General features: G+C 37.8%; 1 protein-coding gene across 6 annotated transcripts in view; it reads left to right on the top strand.

The window, feature by feature from the left end:
* The first annotated feature begins 2,864 nt into the window (after window positions 1-2,864).
* Window positions 2,865-19,478, top strand: part of LOC125375939 — a 37,179-nt gene continuing 20,565 nt past the window's right edge. For 3 of the 6 annotated variants that reach the window (XM_048387003.1, XM_048387002.1, XM_048386998.1), the window contains exons 1-5: window positions 2,865-3,279; window positions 3,445-3,523; window positions 4,007-4,076; window positions 4,531-4,830; window positions 6,524-6,820. In XM_048387003.1, coding sequence (XP_048242960.1) covers window positions 3,464-3,523; window positions 4,007-4,076; window positions 4,531-4,830; window positions 6,524-6,820 — 727 coding nt within the window. In that variant the 5' untranslated portion in view covers window positions 2,865-3,279; window positions 3,445-3,463. Of the gene's footprint in view, window positions 3,280-3,444; window positions 3,524-4,006; window positions 4,077-4,530; window positions 4,831-6,523; window positions 6,821-7,063; window positions 7,361-7,710; window positions 7,842-8,923; window positions 9,201-15,860; window positions 17,666-19,478 lie in introns of those variants that run through there. The other 3 variants (XM_048386999.1, XM_048386997.1, XM_048387001.1) reach the window with 3 other exon arrangements.

The following is a 19,478-nucleotide window of genomic DNA, read 5'->3' as shown; positions in this document are numbered from 1 at the left end:
GCCTAGCTAGCTTCAATTTGCCCTTTGCTATGTCCATTCGTACACCTATCAGTGCCCCTACCCACCCCACCCCTTCAACCACATCCCTCCATTTGCCCAATGTCAATTACCAATTACTTAGCTATGATAACAGTAAGTGTTGGCTCATTGTCTATTGCTTATCAGCGCCAATCATCTGTTGGCTTCCTTTGTTAGCTCGTACCCTTTGTTATTTTCCAACTTTTGTTATCTTATTAATTTTGTTGTCCTTACATGTACATATATTTGCTCTCTGCCTCATTGCATTCATTCACCTAAGTTAAGTAATCTATTCCAAATCTCAAAATTCCCCAATTCTATATAAGCAACCCCAAAAGCCCCCTCTTGGGTTGCACAAACCACTTTCGCCCCTTCCGGAAACACATTAAATGGCCTGGCCTGGCCGGGCCCGTGTGCGAAATACGCATCAGTCGGAAAGCGCACGTTAAATCTCCAAAGTAAGTAAGTAAGTAAGTTATTCATTCACCTGATGAAGGAGTAGTCTCATACTCCGAAATGTTGTGTTCCTCATAATAAAGAAGTTGACATCCATATATTCTCTTCCTTATGTGTATCGCTTCTTAATGCCTGTCAAAGACCTGATAATTGCGAAAGTTTAACACGTTCAAAATTCACATTGCAATAAATATGAACATGTGAGTCTTGAATTATTTTTTTTACCTTTCTTGCAAATTCCGAAAAAAACTTTTGACGAAAGATCATAGCTTATGTCACCATATACACATGCCAAAAGTTCGACACACTTTATCTGTTGTGGGAATAGACTGTTTAAGTTAAATTTATTCAGCAAAATAGCTACAAAACGTACACTACAATGAGATCAAACAATGTATAAAAGCTTATATCAATCTCGTGAATGGGAAAGTCAAAAACATGTTCTCACTTAATTTGGGATTATAAATAGAGTAATAACTAATAGCTGCTTGTTGGGTAAAGAGGGTTGCATTTGTTGTAACACAGGAAGTGGAATGGCATGTAGTAAATACATTGTACTAACAGTGTCACAATTAGAAGCCAACACCTTTTATGTTTTGCCCCGTCTACGCAATCTGAAAGTATCTAATTATTTGGAATAATCCTTTACGCGTTTCTTTCAATTAAAAACGACTTATTCCATGTGAAGGTGTCTGTGATCTAAAAAGACAATCATTATGTTTTCATGGGCACAGACACATGTTGCAGAGGGGTATAGCGCAGTAGGTGGAACATTCAGCAAACACAATCCGCGGGTTTTGAAGTATGTATTTTTGTTCTCGACAGTAAAATGGCGATGATATACGGACAATATTTTCACCATGTTACACATGATTATACAGGCTCAATCAACTTTACTATAAATGCCAACTGAAAAGATGTCTCACAGATTAATTATGGAATAACTAGAAGACATTTATGCATACTAGATGTTACAACAGTATATATATTATATTCTGTATCTATGAACTTACTTAATGCATGTAACATAATCATATATTACAGGAGGCGCTTCGTAGCCATGAATATGATTTAAATAGTTACATTGTATTTATTCTAATATAATATTAAATATTGCTTACAGATATTCGCACAAATCAGACACAAATAAACATATCATACATATCCTGTGGGTGACACCGGGGGTGTCTGTCCCTTCCCACAGCAGCGACATGCATGTATAGTGGGACCTAAATATACAACACAGAATTAGTTGTAACTAAGTAGTATAATACTGTGATGCAAATAACTATTCAGTAGCATTACACAACTGATATACTCTATTACTAAGATATTATAACTATGACTAGACATACCACATATACAATTTTACAATCTAGTCAAATATAAACTATGGATAAAACACTAGATATTACTTATATACAATAAATATTATTTAATATTAACCTGCATTTCTTATATGCAGTAATCCAGCATATAAATATATTTGATGATACATCTGTGTTTTTAAAGTCGGCAAAGTCGGACCAAACACAAGCCAAACACTCCTGAGAGAGACTATGTTGAGAATGTAGAGGAAAAAGGTCTTCACTTTGAGCACCTTGTTTTCTTTAAATAGCGCGATCTGAGACACTATAAAGTGGTATATAGGTAGATATAATTCTAATCTATAGATGTAAATACATCTGATGATACATCTGTGTGTTTAAAGCTGATTTTGACAGCTCGGGCCAAGTCGGACCGAACACTTGTGAGACTGTTGAGAGTATGGGGAGAAGAGGTCTACTTTAACCAACGTGTCTGCTTTAAATACGATGAACTGTGACATTATTAGCTGGTATTTACTTAGATATAGTACTAACCTATACATGAAAACGCTATGTCGATAGATGGATATTTGTATCACGATAGGTAGAAGTATTTGATACGTTTCAAATCCTATTTCGCAGCGACGCTTACACACAACTCTACTTTCTGGTTTTCGAGCGATTTACTCCGAATCACTATGGTACACGTTTTTGGTGGTGATTATTCAATAATGCCATGTGTGCATGTCGCATCAATAATATGTAGGTATGGCCGCCAAAAATGGAGTAATTAGCACAACAAACTCTGGCCCGTCTTGGCCCGGCCCGGCCCGACTTTTAGGCAATCCAATAATAATGTCTACGACAATCTACCAAAGTATCGGTCTTGTATATCATGACAAACAGTTGCATAGTGAAGAAAACTCGAAAAACTTCATGTCCGTCTTTTAAGTGTAGATCCAATATTGATGGCGAGTCACTCATAATACACAGAATCGTGTTGTGATGTTTGTTAAATATAAAGCTTGCCTTGTACTTTGAGAGATAATATACATAATATAATGGGTTCAAGATATCCCTGAATGTGTCCAGATTGTGCAGTACGTATTTGTCCTTTGATTATCGTGGAATGAAATTATTCGAATGTGACTGCCTTTCAAAATTGGTCTATTTGTTTCAGTCGCATAGAGTATAAATGTGTAAACACGATTATCTCCCTTTGATAATACTCAGTAACATCCTTTTTCATGTGCCAGCTTTTCTCTTATGACGTTTAGACATGGTTTGCCGTTGACGGACATGCGCATGTAACCTTCCTAAGAGGAAATAGCACACTTCGAATCGGCACATGTGAATAACCTGATTAGGATACGTAACATGGTTCATTTTGCTGGTTACAGTTAACTACAGCGTTTTCATGACACAATATTGGAGGCATTATCGATGTAGCATATCATCTCAGCTGGGATGTATAGCTTGGATCATTTACACCTAGCAGGTAAGACTTGTAATAATAATGTCAGAATGTGTTTCTCGTCGTAAAGTGTAAATATAAAGTGTGTCAGTGTTTTGTATCTGTAAAATCCACTGATTAATGTTTATCAAACGCACATTTGGATGAAAGTTCCTTTCCACAGCGTTTGCTTTATTATTTCCGTCACAGTATCGGAAGCCGTCCTCCGATGTCAGTCGTAACACAAGACAAGTTATCTGTCATCTTTGAAATAATGACACGACTTACTGTAAGTAGACCTCTTTTTAGCAGCCCTCTATGAAATGTAACTTAGTATGATCAACTTATGCATGAAGCTACCGTTTTCAGGGGTATGAGGATTCGAATATCAGCATTATGTAAATGCTTGGTGGTTTCAAGAAAATGAGATAATCATGGCCTACGTATACGTCTCCTACGCTTCTAAGTTGATATGACTCAAACAAAACTATTATCAAATGAGACATAAACTCAAATTCATTTACTACGATTTTTAATCACGACTATATCAGATGATAATTTCCTTGTTGCTAACCAACTGATTCAGTGGCTTATCAAATACATGAAATGTAACGCGACCACAATGATATGTTTCGGAGCAATGTTTGCGTGGCAACGATATGTTCTCTTTGCACACAAATATAGCACACACATATACTCAGCATAAGAAGGTAACATGATATATAAATGCCTTTACTGAATAATATTGTCTTGTTTTTGTCTGTGTTAACAGATGAAGCTGTCAGTGGGCCTTGGAACCTTAAAATTATTCTTTATCATGAGCAGCACGAGTTTAAACTACTGTGAGTTTCTCAGTGTTTCTGAAATTCATATTTAAGATAAAATACATTCGTAGGTTTCGTAGGCTTTATCATGTCCATGAATGGAGGTCATTAATGGGCTTGAAAGCATAATTCTGATTGCTCAATCAGAGGTACCAAATCACTATACCCACGTCTGATTGAAACATCCTATGAAAACGATAGTGTCATCGCGGAAGCTAATATTTACAGAAAAAAAGTGGATAAATTTAACTATTCAAATATAATTTTGCGTTGTTACAGGTAACCTGGCTTTTCCCTGAAAGCACGGTGTATTTATCACATCGCTGTGCACTCCAACACAATATACATATATTTGTCACGCAAGTTTTTATACTTAAACATGTCACACATATTTACTCCGGAAATGAGTCAAATAATGCGAGATGTGGTGTCGGACAAGTATGACATTCGGTAAGTCATCCTTCTGTTGCAGACACCACAGCAGAGTTTATCTGCCCTGACGTATCCTACATCGAGGAATCTGCTCTGATGAATTGTTCGACGTCGACACCTTACACCGCTCTTCAATACACTGGTCCACGTTCAACTCTTGGTCCACAGTGTATAGCATCATTACAGTTGTGTACACCTATAAACGAATATAATGCAAGTATCATCAACCAAACCCACAGTAGCCTCCGGATACTGACCGTGAAACCACATCACGCAGGACAGTGGACATGTGCTGATATTCCAAATGGTCCTCTTGCATCCTGCAATGTTGTCATAACAAGTAAGTTCAATGCTGATGTTGACCTCTTGAAACATAAAAAGTTAAATTATAGATAAAAATGTCTTTATTACAAATAATATATGAAATATGTATATATCCAGTATAACAATACAATCCTTCATCATGCAACACTTGCAGCAATATATTTAATAAATGGCTCTGATTTTAGTCTGTTTTTATTCTATATCCCTTTCACTGTTTCTTTAATGATACATATGAAATAGAAGGTTCTTCCACTGAGTATTGTGATAAACTTGCATTATTGCCACTAGGGAGGATCAGTCATATACGCATTGTCCGTGGGTTTTGAGTTGTTGTTAGTTATTTTATTAAACCATGCATTTTACAGTACTGTCGAAGGTTAAAAATCAACCATTCCAGAGGAAAACATTCTGTTCTAAACAAAATTTATCCGTGTCCGGAAATGAAAAGGTATTTTGCAATAGCCCACATAGTCCAAGACTTGTCTACCTTTTTACATGTGTGTATGTTACTTCAAGCACATCTGTCAGACACAGTTCAGTAAGTACTGTATGTAAGATACTATCCTCTCATATGTGGGAAATGTCACATTCCTTAATATCCCCTTGATGTTGTTCTAAACTAAATACTTCAAAGATTGGCCGAGCTGAGCTAACTTTACATGGCAGTACAGCAATATCATGCTGCCTCAAAAACTATGTTACAATACGTGCAATCTGTGGGCGGGCATCTAGACGTTACATCCCATCATTTGCATATAGGGTAGAACATCATCTTGAGCGATTTCGTTCCGGGAGCATTTGCCATTTAAATTGCCTTTAAGAATAATGTAAACGTTGCCTTTTTAGCAAGCCGTGGTAAAGAAAAGTGTTTTTATTAGCATAAACTAACATAAACTAACATTCAAGAACCACTTGTGTCAGAAACATGCACCAACCAAACAAGTAAATATCTAAATTGAGCGCCGTACATGAACTTGCAAATTGTAAATGAGGCTAGGTGTGCATGACAGTGACTGCTTTCAACGCATGAATTTTCCGAGCTGTTAATGCGTATAGATTCCGTAGATGCACCAAACGAAAATGGATGTCTTAATGACATGACGTCACTTGTGGACGATCAGCCTGTGACAAGGTATGAGTGTTGCCTGTTTAGCAAACCGTGGTATTGCGTTAGTGTTATAAAATGTTAAACAAAAGTGCTTTTACTAGCACCTGATAGCTGAGCAATAATTGTGTTCACATTCAGGAACCTCTTGTGTGAGAAACATTCCCCAACTAAACACGTACACATCTAAATTGTGCACGTGCAAATTGTAAATCAGGTTTTTAATGTCATCATGAATATGTATGGTCAGATGAAATAATTCAATTAAAAAAACAGTTTTATTTTTATTGAACTTTATCTGAAGCGCAGCTACTTTAATCCGTTAGTATTTAACAGTCAATGACATATTTGTTTGGAATTGTTTGTGTGACAATGTCCAACGCCCAAAGAAATAATGGCAATAACTACATAACTTGCAAATACCACTCATGAAAATCGACGGTACAAGTAATATGAAGAAAGTACAGAGCACAAAGCTGATGTACCTGTATCTATCATTTGGCTATGCAATGTATAGGATTAGAATGCTATCGGTCAAATCGATTTCAGCGAACTATTTCGGGTTTTAACATGTTCTTATTCCAAGAATATTTTATTGTTTTAGAGACACCAACGTGCAGCATTACCAGTACTGAGGACACAGATGTATTTGCCCTGTATCAGACGCTGACACTCACAGTGGACATCCGGGGCTACTTCTGTTCTGCAGCTTTTCACTTCTCACTCCAGACTGGGAACGTGTCGACACTACTGCTGGGAGCTGAACATGTAGCTAATGTCACTGACAAATTTACTGCAGTAACCCTCAATGTGACGAAATCCCACCTCGGAATTGTAGGCTTGATCTTCAGCTGTCACACCAAACAGTGGAATACAACTTGCGATGGCGTGACGGAACTCAGTAAGTAGTTTATATAATTTATAAACAAAATGTAACGAATTGGTGATGCCTTATTCAAGATACCTTGAAGTCAGTTAATATCCAGACGTTTCTTCTTCATAAACGTGAATACCGTCTTTATATTAACAACAGCTATTGTGAAATTGTCCTCATTGTCCTGTAGCTCATGAATAGAATATAAAAACGTATTAATTTCTTATATTTATCTCTCGACTATTTGACAGGTAGCTACATCTGTTTCAGAGACTCCAACCTGCAGCATATCAAGTGACAAAGACACTGACAAGCTTGCCCTGTATGAAGACCTGATACTCTTAGTGGACATTATTGGCTACAACTGTCTCGTTGCATCCAACTTCACTCTACAGACAGGGAATGTCCAACAATTATTGTATGTCAGTCATGCCAAGGCTGGTTTTGATCGTGCAGCACAAACCTTCAATGTGACCGAAGCACACTTGGGAGATGTAAGGCTGATATCCAACTGTCAACACAAACACTGGAATCTGACATGCGATGGCATAACGAAACTCCTTGAGAGTAAGTATCTGTTGATTGTCGAGGAGGCTGAGATATGAGATATGAGGCTGAGGCTATTACGTCTAGATGTTCTCTGATTATGATTCAGGAGCACATGGTATCATCACTATTTATTTGCGATTCAGTGATTGTGTCTTTTATCAGGTGCACAACACGTTATATTAGATATGCTTAATTTATTAACAATAACAATAATACAATGGTATATTCATGCAAAGTGACATTAATCTTTTGTCTGTGAAGAATGGAAATACATATAACATTATATTTACCTTTAACATCATTGAAACTTACCTCACTCAATCGGTAACAAGTATCAAGATGGACACGTAACATACATTATCTTGCAGAACCCAAAACAGCTGGTACCAAGGAGAGCGGTGGACTAAACAGTCCAATTATTATTGCAGGAGTTGTTATGGTCATCGTCATCATCACCGTCATCAGTGTCATTGTCGTCTTTGTATTCAATAACAAACAGGTATGTCAAATAAATCACAATCAACAGTTACGCCTTGTTCCTCTCCGTATATAACTGTTGGGGAACCCGGAAGTGCAGCTTATGCTACTGTTGAGGTGAATGATGTGCAACGACCACTAACTGTTCAAAATGGATATCATAACATAACTATCATGGATGCTATGCCTGTACTCAGGACTTCTTTACTAATCCTGAAAACAGATCAAGTTCGCTGATGAAAAATGAATCCCATGAATATATTTATAGCTGCAACATCCACAGACACGCCTGGGAAAAACCTAGGTGAAAATGTACAACAAACAGTCCCTGAAGATAATACAAGTCGTATCAATGAGATGCATACAGTGCATCATGACATGAATTATCATACATTATTTTATTCTGTTTTCATAATTTCCTATCGTGTTTCTTTTTTAAAAAAATTGATTGACTTTAGGGGTATTACTTATTGAGAAATCAATTGTACAATCTTGTCAGGTACATGCATTAGGTACAGAGTATAACTTGTGAATTCGTAATGCTATTCATAGGCATCACTCTGTGCATATGTCCGTCAATTTATCAGAAATATGCATGTATTACAATCCTGACCTAAACCATATGTAACTTTGCTTGTGCCATTTATTCTGAAACTAGTAGTTATTCATTGCATGTTATACCCTCATGCTTACATACTTGTTTTAGTTTGGACGTATAGTTAAAGCGTATTGGTATGATAAAGTTTTCACAATCAGTGTTTGATGGTACCCTGCAAGCAATATCTGGGTAACATCATAACAGGTTACGCAGATATTTAAATGACAACATTTCATGAAATGTTACTTGGTGTGACGTTTCTTTTGCGGTTTAGTATATATATATATATATATATATATATATATAGAGAGAGAGAGAGAGAGAGAGAGAGAGAGGAGAGAGAGATATAGATATATAATATATATATATATATATATATATATATATATATAAACACAATTATGTTATACATAATCAATGTAGAGGGGCTAAGCAACGTTGTGCATGGGCTAAGCTACGTTGTGCATGGACCATTTTATGGTTTGTTTTGTTGTTGGTTAAAACAGGTGACAGGGTCAGAAGACACACATACATGTGATAACGTGGATGAAACTGTGAATGGAGAACGGAGGGTGTCGGCCGTGTATCCCTTTTCTGGCGAAACTGTGCACCAGACTGAGGACAATGTTGTAGTCGGCTCGGGAGGATCTGCTTCTCGTAATGCTCAACAAAGACCAGGATTGCGTATTAATCCTGTGTACATCCCCACTACTCTAGGTGGAAGCCTGGAATTACATGGCACTACAGTCACAACAGGGACATCCACAGAGGCAGTTGTGATGGGTAGGTTCACTCGATTGCATGACACTAGTTTCACATTTAAATTGCATGTAGAGTTATCATGCTAACATTGACAATACTGCTCGTCTTCCTAATGATATTGATAAAGGAATTTAGACACAAAATTCAATTTTCTACTCAGAATATCAATTGTATCAACATGATTGTTACCTTGGCGAGTTAAGGCTAGAAAACAGATAGTCAGACGTGTCACTTTAAAATAGTTGTGTCAGGCATCGGCGTGTCACTTTAATATCAGATATATGATGGCGATCTGGGACATAGAACAGGAAACATAACTTAATGCAACAAATGTTTGTAAAATGTAAATGTACATAATCCTCTTTCCCTACCCAAGTCAGTGTGGATCTTGCAAAAGGTATGACAAGAACTAAATAAGTCAAATCTTGACTGAGTGTTAAAATGAACTGAAATGTTTTCAAGTGTGTTGATGTCATATATTATGAATGTTTCAATCCACCATATCATTGGAAGGGAAGGATGACACGAATGTCATGTGACGCATGTATGTCTGATAATATTTATCAGATTTACAGTCATACTGTCCAGGGGTGATTCCACCAAAATAGCATGAATATAGTAACTAAGCCACGAGGATTCAATCTTTCTCCGAGTAGAATGTCTGAGTTTAAGGTCGTGGACATGGGTGTGGTAGTATTTGTATATTTGGTGTCGTTGCGAGGGACAACAGTCTGGTGTTGAAAGCTGGGTAGTGCCGATGACAGGTCTGAGGGACTCACAGTTGTCGTTGGTGGCACGACTGTCATTGCTGAGCCTGAATGAGGCCTTCTGCAAGAAAGCACGGTATTGTGTACCATTGAGATCAGATGGTGATGTTGAATGAAAATTGCCTGGCAAATGATCAGCAACTGTGACTGTTGGTGTGGGTTGATATACAGGTATTCGCGGAGGAATTTCCTGTTGCTTAGAGTCACTCTGCCTGAGCCGTCCACACCTACAACATACTGGTCGAATTGGCGAACTTCCATCGCACATCAAGTTTTTTTCCCATTTCAGTGAGTGAGGGCCGGTTTGATATTGGATTCGGACGAGATTCCCAACAATAAGGGGTGGCAGCTAAGTAAGCGGTTCAGCCATCCTCATATATGTCGGTTTCTCAAAGCTTCCTCTCCATGTGTCATGTGGTTTACGGAGCTCAAGCAAGACTTCATCCTGGCAGATCGCTGCGACATCATCTATTAACACCATTTTCACAGGGTGGCCAGTTGGATGGCTGGACACAGCATCAGCAGCGTGGTGTTTTGCACCTAGGACATGAACCATCTGGAATTTGTAGTGCAATGTTTCTTGCTTAGGGTTTCGGAGTCTAGTATTGGAGATATGTTCAAGGAGTCGGTCGAAAACAGCTTCAGAAGTGGTTTGTGGTCGACCGAAACAGTGAGATCGTTACAGCCGAGGACAAAGTACCCGTCCTGTGCATCAGCCTCTGCCAATACCTATCCTTCAACAGGGGCATAGCAGGATTCTGCTGCATTGGTGAATCGACTGCCAACGACAGTGGTTTTCGAACAATCGCAACAACAGAAAGGGATTGTCTCAGGGCATTTGAAATGATTTTGGAATAGCCAAAATCCAATTCCACATTTTGACCATTTAGTAGCAAGGAAACCGTTTGTCAAATATTCGTACACCCTCAACAATTTCACTGACAGTGACTGCCTTTGATTCCTAAAACAACACGTCTAAGTGATCATCTATGACCGTGTTTCTGTAATATTTCTTATTTCTGTGGGAAGGTCCAAGATGACTTGGATGTACATTTTACAGGGCCGAACACAGTCATGTGTTATCTCAAAGCCTGCAAATTCAACTGTATCCCTAGCAAAGACAAACTTCTCAGGGCTCAGTGTAATGCCGTTATATATCATATATGAAAAGCCTTTATTGCTCTGTGCTGTTTACCGAACAGAAGACAAATCCATACAGTTTTGGAGTCGGTTAGATAATTCGATCGAAGTTGCATTGGATATATCTAGTAAAATGGTGATGTTCGCTGATTTAAATGAAAATTTATTATCTAACAGAAAACAAATCATGAACGAGATTTTACACAGAAAAGAAATAAAGAATGTAATTGTTAAGCCCACTGGAGTAACTTCTAAATCTAGCACACTTTTAGATCCAATCATTGTTAGTGAAGATGTTGATGTAAAGGTCAGTGGTGTGATCGACATCGATAGTACAACATCTGATCACAGAGGTACTGAAGTGAAATGGACACACACCTATGCACCAAGATAGCTCATAAACACAAGGTTTTATGTCATAACAAAAAAGACTTTGTTACATTGATCTCATAAACATTATCAATTGGTCTGTATTATTAATGAATGTACACATGTTGATGACATGTGCGAAGTGTTGTATTAAAGATTGAATGATTTTGTAAAACAATGTATTGCATCACTATTTACCAAATGACAAACCATGGTTTGATTCACATTTGAGTAGTCAGTGAGTTTGGTTTAATGTCACTTTTAACAGTATTCCAGGTATGTCACGGTGTGTCAGCTTAATGTGGGAGGAAAACCCAAAGTGATGCAGGTCTCAGGCGTTTACCACTTCGGTGAAACTCACGAGCATGGGTATGGCGCTGATAAACCTAGAAACATAATCGGGGTGAACCGGGATTCGAACCCACAATCATAGGTTTCTGGCGTGCCCAAGGGACGCAACTCTGCAAAGCGAATCGCGGTGCTATAGACGACTTGGCCACCAGTGCCCCCTCACATTTAATATAGGAGTATAGCATATGTAATAGGTTAAGAAGGAAATCAAAAAGGAGTAATAAGGAGACAAATATTATAGCATACAAAAAAACAATGCAATAAAGTCAAGAACATGAAAAGTTATTCGAAACAAAAGTTCTATTCTAACATCTAACATTTCTTCAGGAACTAAATATAGTAAATAAACAATCATATTGGAAATTACTTAAATATGTCATCAAGGAACCAATGACTGTCCCACTATATTTTCATATTTATAACATCAGAGAGATTAAATGAATATTTTCAATCCATATCTACCCTAACAGAAAAACGGGAAGAATTACCATATTTCAAGCAACACACTAACAGTATTTTTGACAAATTAACTTTCTCAGAAAATGAAAATGAAATATCTGACGTTATAAAATGTCTTCAAATTAACAAGGCATCTGTTCCAGACAGAATAAGTAACAACCTATTAAAGAAAACAGTAAACATCATTAGTATTGTTTTATGTATGTTGTTCAATCATTCATTGGCTTTAAATGCATATCCAACAGAATGGAGAGAGCGCATGTTATGACATTGTATAAGAAAGGAGATCATTCAGTTGTGACAAATTACAGACCAATAGCACTCATTACTTGTATTGGTAAAGTGTTTGAGAGAGTTGTATTTAAGCATCTTTATAACTACTTTCGTGACAATAAATTGTTATACAAAATATAACGGGCTTTCAAAAAGGCCATTCCACTGTCCATCAATTAATTGAATTGAATAATCAAATTTGAATATCTTCAGATAATAGAGAAAAATATTGCATGTTTTTTTCCGATGTGTCAAAAGCATTTGATCGTGTCTGGGATAGAGGGTTTATGTACAAATTAGAAATGAATGGTATGAAAGGGAATTTACTTGAATGGCTGTCTAGTTACATAAGCAATCGTACTCAATCAGTGTTTGTAAGCGGGGCTCTATCCAAGCAAAGGATTTTGAAGGCTGGCTTTCCACAGGGGTCGGTGTTAGGTCCCTCTTTATCCCCCGCCACGACGTGGAAGGGGACTATAGTAATGGATGCCGTCCGTCGTCCATCCGTCACATTTCGTTTCCGGAAGGGATCTTGAACACCGTACCATATGTTTTCACCAAACTTGGCAAATAGAAAGGTCGAGTGGTGAACTGTTGCCTTTTGATAGTTTGGGATTTAAAAAAAAAAAATTGAGGTTACGTGGTAACGACATTGATTTAGACTGAAAATGGCGGTAGAACTCGTTTCCGGAGCAGATCTTGAAAACCGTACCATACTTCTTCACCAAACTTGGCACATAATGTCATCTCACAGTATTGAAAACAATTCCTTTTTTGTTCGTAAGTTCTGCATTGCTTGAGTGAATGTTCCTCCAAAAGTGTCATGGACACAGTTGTTGCATTCACTGACTAACTTAATGCAGAAAGACAACTCATTACAAATACAACAGTGCAACTGATCTGAAACCTACTAAACTGTATAAACACTATTTATTCTTGTCAACCATACTCTTTACTTCACTTCCTTGATAACTATATTAGAACCTACACCAAAACCATCGCTCCTAATTGTAATAAAGAAGTTGTTCGTCCATATGTCTCATCCTTACTCATTACAAATTCAGTTACATATTCTATCATAAACTGCAGATGGAATAACAACACCAGTAATAACTTTCTTCATTGCTGAAATTAGGCCATTTACAAAAAGGCCCAGTGAACATAGTTCACAGGAGCAAATGCATTACTCACAACCAGATATGTCATATTGGCGGGGAAGGTGAGTATGTCATGCTTGTTATTCATTGTATTTGTTTACGACATTGCTGATGAATTAGATTGCATGACGATACTCTTTGCTGATGATACGGCACTCGGCTTTTCTTCACAAGACAATCAACTTGTTGAATCAACTCTTAATTTAAATCTGAGCAAGTTGTGTAACTGGGCAAAACGCTGGTTAACTAAATACAACCCAGATAAAACAGAAGCAGTTATATTTTCTTTAAAAGATGAATAAGACCATATTACCTTGTTCTTTGATGAATGTAGAGTTAAAAATGTTCAAAGTCATAAACTTTTGGGGTTCACGTTTGCATCAAGCGGAAAATGGTCCTGCGACGTAGATAATATAATGAAATCAACATAAAAAGGATAAATTCAATGAGAAAATTAAAATTCATATTGAACAGAAATGCATTAAATATAGTATATACAATTTTCATAAGACCCCATTTCGAATATGCGTGTGGGACATCTCTGACAGCCAGTGTCAGCCATGACGGCCAGGGAAGCTGATGTTGGTTTAAATGTGAAGATTGGTCTCAAGTCCAGTTGCTTATATTGTTCCCAGAGAACTTTTGCAGTGAGATTAGTAAAAAGCTGAAGTTGAGTCTGTAAGTGCTGCCGACTGCTTCAGCACCTTAAGAGTAAAAAAAGTTGTGATGCTGAACGCTTACGCTTCTTTGGCTTCTACAAACTGGAAGGCCTGCTCAAGAGTCATGGCTTGGTATTTTGTCACCAAGGAGGACAAACCAGATTTCGGGGTCATTCGGGCCACGTCTTAGCACAGCACGCAAAATAGCCTCAATGTAGTTAACCTCATCGTGACAGCCTCGCATGGAATGACAAACTTGCACACTCCAGCTTGACCCCAAAGCTTAGCACCAAATGAACGAACAGTTTCATCACATTCCGTGGTCATACTGTGAAGCGTAAGGCACGGCACCACGGGATTCTCCTCTCTGATGGCAAGGACTTGAATGGCTTTCAATACTGCTTTTTGGGTTTGTTTGTTAGGAGCCCACCTGCGGAAATTGTTAGATCTATGTGCAATGTTTCATCACAGCATATCAGTAGCTGCACAACAAGATCCTTTCCTGTGACCTTGGTAGCCTCAATATAGTCTTTCCACCAAGAGATGAAGTATGGCCAGTCCTGGTTTGAGGCAGCAGAGGATGTAGTTGGTTGCTTTATTTTATCGACTTTGGCTGAGCTACTAGAATGCGTGGTCATGGTGTGGACCATTGCATGTGCATTTAGGTGTTAGGCTATCACAACAGAGGCAAGGTCTTCTGTTACAAAGTCTCATGATGGGACTGGACACTGTACTGCTGGCATCTTGTTGAATTTTGCTCTCACTCTGAAACTCTAGTCTTTAGATCTCCATCATAAATGAGTAAGTGTTATACTGGTTTGAAATATCTTTATTCGACCTCACAAATGATTGGAACAAGGAACAGGACACATAACTTATGCAACACGTGATTGTATAATGTAAATGCACATCATCCTCTGCTCTTCAACTCTACTGTTGTGTGAGGTTGGAATATAAATTTATATGAGGAACCGTACAAGGTATTGAGCCAAAATAGTATGAAGAGAACACTTGGTGACTGCAGTCATCTCAGTTATCGTCACAAGGGAAAAGTCCAAGGTGAAGGTCAATAACGTGTATGTTCGCCGTTGAATCGAAAGCGACCTGCCCATGGAAGAGATAAGTATGCTAGTATGATAAGCGTGCAGCTATATGGCCCTTTTGTTAATGCACCGGGTGGGTTGTTCCAAATCGTACGTGTTTCTCGACTAATGGTTTGCATATCCTTGTTGTGATCATTTTGATCCGGGAAATTTGTCACTGACACTATAGCACATTTAACCTCTTCATTTTGCACCTCTAAGTCAGCTAAGGTTGCTTTTAGGGCCTTAAATATCCGTTTTGCGTTTCTTGTTTAAGCATATATTTCATAAAACAGAATATTCTCCACATGTGCACACTTTATCAAGTTTGGGTCATTCTCAATTCTAATTCAAGTGAATCAATATATTCTCAAAATCATGTTGTCCCAATGTATGGTTAGAGCCTTGTTGACATTTGTTTCAGGTGGTCATTACCTACATCCTGAGCCGAGAGGAGAATATCTTGCCCTTGATAGAAATGCTGTCCAGCCTTCAAACATCTATGAACATCTGAGAATATATGAACAAACTGCCAACATGTGAAGTGATGGGATTCTGCAGAGAAACGCGTATCTAGTTTTACACAACATTTTATTCCAAAACATATGATTTAATTTGCCAACATGGAAGGTAATTGATCCTCGAATGAAATACATGACAACAATTGCAAAGAAATCGCACAAAAAAGCAACACATGAGTTCCGTATCATAATTTAGAATTAATATTCAAAATGATTTGTCAAAAGGGACAATGTTTTGTTTATCTTACCTCTATGTCAGAATATTGAGATCTCATTGGTTCACGCGATCTTGATAAAATCCTCCCTGATATACCCACCTGAACTAGAACCAGAAATAAAGGAAACCAGTGAGACCGCATAATCTGTTTCATATTTAGATCTCTGCATAAAGATTCAGGGTGACAAAACAATCTCCACAAGACTGTATGACAAGAGAGATGGCTTCAACTTTCCAATAGTCAACTTTCCCTTTCTGTCGAACAATATCCCAGCAGCTCCAGCCCTTGGTGTCTACATTTCGCAACTTTTGAGATTCAAAGAGTGTTAGTAGACTCTTGCTCAGAAGTTGTTTTAATCAAGGTTACAACATGCAATGCCTCAGTAAAGCTTTCAAAACGTTTAATGGCAGACATGTGGAGGACGTTTCCAAATATGTCTCATCAGTAACAAAAATGATGTCCAATTCAATTGCCTATTTTGACTTATGTAACCATCCAGTATTTTTTTCAGGTAAACAATTCGGAAAGTTTCTCGAGATTGTCGAAAGAGCCGACGAGCACGTGTTCAAACATGTAATATATTGCAAATGTTTTGAATATTGTTTAGCAATACGTGGGACAACTTAAAACGCGTTCGCTTATCTTCCTACCAATCATCAAGTTTACAAATTTATATTATCAAGATTAACATCACTTCACCCATGAACATTGTTGGGAAACGGAATTCATAGTTAACATTGAAGCTCCATACTTAGTTCACATGTTAACACGGAAAGCCGTTCTGTAAGTCACGAAAGTGTTTTTTTGTAATAGATAGGGAATAATTTGCAGAAGCACGTTTCCTGAGAATTAGGCATAGTATGTATGCAACAAAGAGTATTTGAGATATGTTGGGTTTTGTTTGCATTGGATCATATGAGACGGATTGTCAGTACTTCATCATCCAAAACTGTTAAGTGAAGGTTGGAGCTAAATATCCTCGGAGATATCGCTGCACTGATATTTCATCACAATGCTGGCATACAAAATGTAATGCATTAGCATTGTGCTACTGACATGTGTCATGACAATAATTACATTTTCAAATGTTCCAAGCGCAGAGATAAGAAAGTGAAAGATTTAAATTATATACAATTTCGTGATCAGATTTAAAATTCTGTGTTGTATCAACATTACAAAATAATCATATTCAGTTAGTTTAAAGGAAATGTTAAGTGGGTGTGCAGTTGATATTCATAGCACTAATAATAGTAACAGGAACAAGGAAAATCGCTTATCTTATTTGACTAAATAGAAGTATTATCTGATAAGGTATATGTAAATGTGACACGACCAGTGAACATGTCATGCTTCCGTGAAGATCAGGATTAGAAAAAGAACCCATGATTGTTGCAAGAGCCGACCAACAGAATCAGGCCGACGACGTGGTTAACGCATGTCATCGTAGCTCAAATGCTCAGATCGATGCTCATGATGTCACTCACTTAAAGGTATGGTCTCGATTATAGTTTAACTGGAATGTTGCTGAGTGTGTCGTTAACAAACAACAATAACAAAGCTATGTTTCTATGTGTGGCAATACTGTTGTTTCAGTAATGTGGTTACATTGCAACCGTAATACGACATCAATCAGTTTACATTTATAGCATAACTAGATGATTTGCCTATCAAGCGAAGTGTACTTCCGAATAAATATCTCGATTGCCCCAGTTCCGGTCAGCTCATGCCCTGACGGCGTGATCCGTTGCTTACACAGGGAAACAGACAACAATAACATATTGACAGCTCTCATATTACAACAAGGCTGGAAGACCCGCTTGGGGTACTGTGCACTATTGTAACCAGTAATCACCAGGGGAAAATAAATATGGGATAATGACGACCAGAGTCCACTTTCAAAAAACAATATCTAAGCAGTACGACTACAGTAAGTTAATGTTGAAGTTTGGGAGTAGCGCAAGCTGTCACACGACAAGGACTTCTCAATGGGAGCGATGCGTGGGAACACGTAACTGATTGTTATCAATAATATTGGCTTATTCACCTATTATCTCAATTGTGACTGTTTTCCAGTTATTGTTACCGTTTCATATAAATGTATTATTTTTGTATGTTTTGAATTATATCACACTGTCATAGCCATAGAAAGGAACAAGAAATTACACTCGCCTAAATCCGCCCCGCGTCTGAGAAATACGCCATATCGTATCTGAAGCAACATATTGTTGATATTATTGAACATTCAGCTTAATGACGTGTTCGGTGTGCCCATCTAAAACAACACCATGACTATTATGTGTAGTTTAGACATATGCTGATGTGTTATTTGCGAAACAGTAAATATGTTGTGACTATAACTTCATACGGCAGCATATGCAACATGTTGACACCATGCAGGTTGAGGCCCAGTAATCTATAGACAAGTATTATATCTACCTATATACCACTTTATCATGTCATAGATCGCGGTATTAAAAGAAAACAAGGTGCTTGAAGTGAAGCCCTTTTCCCTCTACATTCGCAACATGGTCTCTCTCAGAAGTGTTTGGCTTGTGTATGGTCCGACTTGGCCCGGGCTGTTAAAATCGACACAGAGATGTATCATCAAATGTGTTTACATCAATAGACTAGTGTTATATCTGCCCATATACCACTTTGTAATGTCACAGTTTATCGCATTGAAAGAAAACTGGTCCGTTAAAGTCAAACACTTTAACTGTATTTTCTTAAGAAAATCTCTATTAGAAGTATTCGGTCCGACTTGGCCCGGGCTGTTGAAATCAACCTAAACCTCACATATGTATCATCAAACAGGTTTACATCTATAGACTAGTATAAAAGCTACCTATATACCCCTTTATAGTGTCTCAGATCGCGGTATTTAAAGAACACAAGGTGTTCAAAGTGAAGGAAGGCCTTTTGTCTCTACATTCTCAACATAGTCTCAGTCTCTATCAGAAGTGTTCGGTCCGACTTGGCCCTGGCTGTCAGAAAGAGCAGGATCAGGTCTTATGCCTGCTGGTCCTTGATGTAGCCCATCATCCGCGATAAAGTCCTTTCTCACTATGTCATTTGACATGAATTCAGTGTGTCCAACCTACGTTAGTCGATCCAAAAGGTTAGATTCAGAAAGGTGTTCTAGTCCTGACCATGGTGCCACCAATTCCGAACTCCTGCGGTGACTCCGGAAAGGAATACCACAACTCTGTGCAAACATAAATATCTTTGACATTATTTACACCCAAAACAGTACTTTTCCGGTCAAGTAAAACAAGTCGGACGAACCTTTTATAATTTGTTGTC

The sequence above is a fragment of the Haliotis rufescens genome, unplaced genomic scaffold (genome assembly GCF_023055435.1).
Source record: "Haliotis rufescens isolate VD_foot unplaced genomic scaffold, xgHalRufe1.0.p SCAF_63, whole genome shotgun sequence".
Taxonomy (NCBI): domain Eukaryota; kingdom Metazoa; phylum Mollusca; class Gastropoda; order Lepetellida; family Haliotidae; genus Haliotis; species Haliotis rufescens.
This window is presented reverse-complemented; position numbering and strand designations above follow the sequence as displayed.